Consider the following 7,091-nt stretch of genomic DNA (forward strand, 5'->3'; position numbering starts at 1 on the left):
TTTTTTTGACTTATTTGGTGTCACTATTAGGGATGTCTAGATTGCATGTATATTTTTTAGCTCTAAAATTCTAAAAAAAGGCTTCATTGTCCTCTTGGATAAAAATTTATGGACTCCAAAATTTAGTTTGCGCAGATTAAAAATGTAAAAACATATAAGACATATAAAATAGTTGTAATGGTAAGTTACACTTGGTTACCAACTTATGAAGCATATTATGTCACTTTATAAGACATTTTTGGGTACCATATGTTTGAGTGGTTTAACCTTATAGTTTTGTAATCACCATTTGATGGTTTCATGTACTACTTCTCCTATTTATAGGGCCTAGAAGATTGAGATGTAGAATAGTGAGTTTGCACTCATTGTTATTTTAATAAAATTACACAAAATCTATAGTTGGTGATACTCTTACAAATCATTATGTTGCAAGTGTATTGCAACTATATTTTGATTATTGAATATTACATTAGATTACTTTGGAGTGTAGGATTTTTCTGCCTAGAAGGTTTTCTTCACATACATGTGTTGTGGTATGATTTTATTTATCTTTTATATATGCTTCTCCTTTCTATAATTGTAAAGATTTAAAATTTATATGACATTCTCCTCTAAGATTATTTTAGAATGTTTTTCCATGTAACTTTATTTCATTTAATTTTGTGTTTTACATACCTCGTATGCACATAATAAGAGAAGAGAAGATGGTAGAAGAGAAAGAATAAAGGAGCTAATAGTTTAATCATTTTTTAAAGATACACCATTATAAATAATATAAAAGATGGTCAAGTGGTATATGTATAAATTGAATGACTCGCAAATAATCTATTAGACATCAAGTTTTGTTGAGTGCAAAGACTCAATGCTATTAAAGACCGAGGCTAATATCATGCCTCAAGAAAATTTGACAGAAAACTTTTATTATATATAATAAAAAATAATTTAATTAATAAATCCAATACTATAATTGATAAAATGGTATTATAAATGACAGTAAACAGAAATATTAGAAAAAAATGATGATTTGAAATTTGGAATAAGGGGGATGTGGTCATGTTCATGATCTTGTCCGTGAGACAATCAAAACTATGATATATTCTAGCCCGTCCCTGATATATACGGTATACCTTGACCGATTTGAATTATAGGCTAGCTATTAGCATTACATTTTCATACGTTGACCGTGCTCTCATTTTAATGGAGGTTACTAAGAATGATAGGGGCTCCATGCTGAGGAAAGATTGTGATAAACGATGTGGGTGCATGGACGTAACCCGGAGAAAGAACAAACGAGAAGCGTTGCAAGATCATGGCAAGGGCAACCTTGGTTTCAAGCATAGCGTAATTTTTGCCCACACACGACCTCAACCCATATCCAAAAGGGACAAATGTAGTAGAACCATCCTTAGCAGCCTTACTTATTCCCTCACTAAACCTCTCAGGCTTAAATTCATTTGCATCCTCTCCCCACAGAGATGTATCGTGATTCAATGAAATCAAAGGGAACATGATCTGCGTGCCTTCAGGAATTGAAATTCCTCCAAGTGTTGTATCCTTATGGACTTCTCTATTAAGGCCACCAGCTGGTGGGTAGAGCCGGATCACCTCGTTCAGGATCATTCCTAACTGTAGTCCACAAGACACATACAATTCAATTAGAAAAATACTAAGAGCAAAGTATCTTACCTTAAGTTATAAATAGCATCTTTACTTCTTACAGTTTTTAGTTTGTTTAGTGTCTCAAATTGTGGATGGGAATTTCCACATATTTCTTGTATTTCTGAGCGTGCTTTCTCTTGCCAGTCGGGATGCATGGCCAACAGAACAATGGCAAATGTTAAGTAATTACTTGTAGTCTCTTGCCCAGCGATGAAAAAAGTTTTGCATTCAGCTATGATTTCCTCTGTTGTGAGGCCTTGATTACTTTCAGAGCTCCTAAGCTCTTGTATTGTGTTCATCATGGAGCCAAGCAGATCATTACCATAGCCTTGGGTGGTGTTTGTACCAGATTTTTCTCGGTTCATAATAAGTTCTGTCAGAGCGCTCTTAATTTCTTTGTTGAGCCTCCAACGTTCTCTGTTTGTTTTGAAAGGCACAAATCTGAAAAAAACAACAACAAAAAGAAACATAACATAATGTTTATTTACTTCATCATGTATAATTTGATCTTAATAAATAAGAAAAATAATTTGGGAAAACCATCATGTATAAGTGAATCTCACCTATAACAAGGAAGCATTAATTTTGCATAATCCTGACAGGCCAAGGACATTTGCTGAGCCAGCAAGCGAAAAATATGCTTTCCTTGGAGATAGCTGCTGCCAAATGCTGTGCGGGCAATAATGTCTGAAGTTAGAGCCTTGAATTCCTCAGCCACATCTACTTCTTTCTCACCATTTTTGACAACTTTCTCCCACTTCTCCAGCATATTGACAGTGCTCTCCACCATGCAACAAACCATATCCTGCTCCAATGTTTTTTCGTAAGTTATTAAGGATATATATATATATATATATTAGTTATTAGTTATTAAGAATATAAGGTTTTCACAAACTGCTTGAAATGAATTATGTAGAAAATTTTACATCAATGTTGGAGATCACAATCAGTAATACATAAATACAGTATAAGTTAGTCTTTTGATCTATAAAATTAATATACAATCTTCTACAGATTTTTCAAAAATTTCTCATCAAATAATCAGTTTAAGTTTAACTGTTTATAAAGAATCTAGTTTTGAGAATGAAAAGAATACCCAATTGACAAAAGTTTATCTTGCAGGCGAAAATATGAATCCAACCTAACCTTGAGCTTATCAGTATGAAAAGATGGATTTATAATCTGCCGGTGATGCATCCATTTATCACCATTGAGAGCCACCAGGCCTTCTCCAAACAGCTCATTCATCACAGGATCCCATTTTGGTTTCCCATAATACCCTTCCTTATCACCTAGCACCTTCTTCCCCAATTCAGATCTACCAACTACTATTGTTGGTATTGGCCCCATCCACATTAAGAAAGTGGACCCTGGTAATTAGATGACAAAGAACATAGTTAGATATATAAACATCATTAGCTTGCAAAATAAGCTTGTCATATTGAATACAAATCACCATATATTTTGGACCAGTAAGGGTAGTAAGGCAGCACTCTTGCTACAATGTCATGGGAGAGTTTCATAGGCTTGGAAGTGGCCTCATTTACTAACTTGCCGAATTCGAGAGCATTTCCAAAGAGTAGCTTGTAAGGAGGGCCTGTGATGCCTTGAGATTGAAAATGCCTGGTTATTTGCAGAGGCTTCCACCATATTGCTATTGTAAGTTTTGCAAGTAGAAACACCACTAAACAACCAAATGAAAGCAATGTAAATTCAGCAACACTAAACACGGAATTTTCCATATCTTTCAACGTTTCAAAAATGTCATAGACGCTCCTCACAATCTTCTTGTAATACTTATAAGAGAGTTTTTTGGATAGTTATCTATATATTATCTCAAAAGCATTTTAAGTGTTTGGTTTAATCGCTTGCATGGGACACTTGCATGTCTTATATGAGTTTAGTTGATTCTTTAGTCAAGGCACATAAACGATGTCTTATATGAATTCAGCTGATTCTTTAGTCGAGGCACACCAACGTCTTGTTTTATACGAATTCAGCTGATTCTCGAGGTGGTTTAAATAAATTTTGTTTTAATGCTTTTTCTTTTGGTTTTTCCAAAATTTCTCCATTGATTGTGGCTTTTTCCTTGGATGTCGTAGATTTATTGGAAAAAGAAATTTAAAAAATACTGTGGTGGCTCTACTCTTTATAGCAGTGCCAGTCACCCATCTTTCTGCGTATTATTTGCGTCCTCGTGTTGATTGCCTGATCGGTATCCTATATCCACGAGCTATGGGCACATGAAAATCGTCTCTTTTACTTATGGTCTATTATTGAAATGATTTTTTTAATTTTTATTTATTTTTATTTTTTCTGTTTGTTTCTTTAGTTGAATATGTTTTATAGTAAGTTTATGAAATTGAGTGGTTTGTAAGATAGTGAATATTTTTTAGAAATAAAGGATAATATTTTTTAATTGGAGTTATGAGGCGGGTTTATAGATTGGGGTATCACTTCAATATGAACATTTAGCAATAACATCTTATTAGAGGTTTGAATTTTGGTGGCAAGAACTACTATTGGTGTAATTATTTATTCTTATAGGATATAATTACACTTTACTTAAGTTGACTTAGGATAATGTATCTCATCGTAGTTTGGATATGAGACACTTAGGGAAGTGTGCACATAGGGATGATGCTTGTAGGAGAAATTCCACGTTTTGTGGTCTTATTTTGTTGTTACATTCCACCTTTGGTGGGTGATCCACCTCTTGTCGAATGCTCTACTATTTTTCCTACCTACCCTTATTTTTCATTGAGCCACATGTCATGATTGCGTGTTCACATATCGATTTGGCCTTGCCTATATAAGTAGGCTCATCTCTCTTGTATTTGTTAATCCAGTTGATCACTTTTGCATATTGATGAGAATATAGTTTGTTCTTGTCAAACTATTCTCTCTTTTGTGTGCTTTCCATTGTGCCCTTGATCTTGGCAAAATCTCATATGGTATCAGAGCCATTGGGTCTTCATTGATTGGTTTTGGGAGACATCTTGGAAGACTTCTAATTTTGGATATGAGGTGCTTCTCTTTTTGGAGGCATCCTAGAGCATTTTCAACTTCACCATTGCATCTGGGAGGCCGTTTCCATTATAATCAAGTATAAATTTGCTTATATTTGGTGAAAGTGCATTTTGGGGCATTAGAGGAATTTTTTACCCAATTTGGGTAGAATGGTACGGATTTTTCAAAAAACAAAAAGTTCTATGAAAAATTTAATTTCCATTATTTTAAAATTTGCAGATTTTTTTAACAAAAAATAATAGTTGTAAAAGTTTAAAAAAAAAAATCAAATTTTATATATTTGGGGGGGGTAGGTTGACCCCACCCCCATATGTAGTACCCTGCATAGTTTTGCAGGGACCCATACTCTGTTGTCGTCAACATACTTTGCCTCGATAGCGCCTTGACCTCCGCCATCCTCGATCGCTTCTCTCATTGTCCGTTTGGGCTCCACCTACCGATGCCACCTACTGCCTGTGCCACCCATTGGACCTCAACGACCTCCGACAATCACTTCGGTGACCTCTGCCGTCCATTAGCTCCAACAACCTCTGATGACCGCTCCGACAACCCCTGCCGTCCTTGGTTTCCATGCCATGCAGTCGCCTGCTCACCACCACGTAGGCCCTATCGTTCGGCCACCTCACTAGCCACATCAACGTGCCACATCTGTTGTACCTTCACTGTCACATAGCACCCAGTCAACAGACACATAGGCTCCACATCACTGTATGATCTACATAGTCAGATTTGCCACGTCATCCATCCATACCACCAGTCAGTCAGTCACGTAAGCGTCTGTACACTACGGACTACACAGTCAACAAACCTGCCAGCCTGCCACGTCACCCTATCCGTATGGTCACTAAGGGGGGTGTGATGGATTTTTGATGGTTATATGACTATTAATTTTAGCATAGTGAAGTGCTCATGTTGTTGGGATCCAAGAACACTAAGAGGTGGGGGGTGAATCAGTATTCTAGTGGAGTGGAGAAATTTAACCTTATTAATACAACAACTCAGCAACCGGTAAACATAAAAGTATATGACAATAGGCAACAATGCAATCACAAAGATGAACATCATAACACCACAGATTTATACGTGGAAAACCTCAAAGAGGAAAAGCCATGGTGGGATTGGAGACCCACTATATCTATCCACTGATCAGATGAATAAATATTACAATAAGGGGCCTACACATGCAGGAAGACCAACAACCTAGAGCACATTGCTCATCACAAAAGGAGTCTCACTAACTACAGAAAAACATCAGACAACAATACAAAATAAAGATTGAGCTACAAGTATAGCATCTCCCATGCCTGAGTACAGTTCCGGTTAAGCCCAATACCAGAGGCCTTAAACCTCTTCCACAAACCCAATTTGATCACCAATGATCGACCAAAACCTCTGCATATGATTACAAGATTGTTTGCATATAGATAATTCCATAACCCATACCATACATGATCTCATCGATCTACAAAGAGATCTTACATCATATTTATACCAACCCAAGACCTAAAAATTAGGTCGGCCACCTAAAAGATAATACAATAAATTCATAACTTAAACTCGTAATCTAATGATCAACCAAGTTGGCCTAATACCGAAACAACATAATCCAATCAATGAATCCAACCAGTAATGCATCGGGAGCATCGACCCATAGGTTACATAAATCGGTCCATAACCTAGCAGAATAACCACCAGACCTATAATAGGTCACCATAAGTCAAATGAAACACCACAAGAAACTGGAACATGAACATGACAACCTTCAACATCTGGATAACCTTCTAGAAACCGCACCAACACCACTTATCGGATTGATCAAAATATCTTCAACAAATCTCTGTCGGTAAAACTCTTACCGGTAACCAAAAGGCTTACTAGAACAAGTGATACCTTCTGGAACATCGAATCCTGAACCAAATGAATGTGATACACACCAGGAACACATGAATAACCAATCCAAACCAATTAAACAGACCGGAGCATACCGGATTAACATGATCTTATCAACCATAAACCAATCATCCTACCGGGACCAACTGGATACCAGTAAACAACCAATGCAGCTAGTGTTGACATCAATGCAACATATAATCAATTCCTCCAAATTTTCAACAGACATCAGCTTGCATCAACACCTTTTTTGAAAATTTTAAACCCCTCACCATTGAGCAGTTTGATTTTTTGGGTCAACTTTGAAGGCCCATAGCTGGTTCAATTTTGCTCCATTTTGGATGCAATTGTTTTTGATTTGGGCTAATTATTTGTGCTCTCCATAGTGGTGTGGTTATTTTCTGATTTTGCAGGATAGTTGTTTTATAATTTGCAGATTTTCTCAGCTGTACCTGTCTAATCCACAATTTTGCAACTTCAAAGGCTTCGTTCGGGCTCATACGACCTCCTTT

The 7,091-nt window shown here is 36.4% G+C and overlaps 1 protein-coding gene across 1 annotated transcript; it reads right to left on the bottom strand.

Annotated features, from left to right (window-relative positions):
- Nucleotides 1-1,194: 1,194 nt before the first annotated feature.
- LOC131076651 (cytochrome P450 734A1-like) lies at nucleotides 1,195-3,401 on the bottom strand. The gene is made up of 5 exons (XM_059220397.1): nucleotides 3,116-3,401; nucleotides 2,806-3,029; nucleotides 2,223-2,464; nucleotides 1,719-2,100; nucleotides 1,195-1,626 (listed from the first exon to the last, which is right to left on the bottom strand). Exons 1-5 carry the CDS (start codon nucleotides 3,399-3,401, stop codon nucleotides 1,195-1,197), a joined length of 1,566 nt encoding a protein of 521 aa, XP_059076380.1.
- Between the last annotated feature and the right edge of the window lie 3,690 nt (nucleotides 3,402-7,091).

Source organism: Cryptomeria japonica, chromosome 5 (genome assembly GCF_030272615.1).
Source record: "Cryptomeria japonica chromosome 5, Sugi_1.0, whole genome shotgun sequence".
Classification (NCBI taxonomy): Eukaryota; Viridiplantae; Streptophyta; class Pinopsida; order Cupressales; family Cupressaceae; genus Cryptomeria; species Cryptomeria japonica.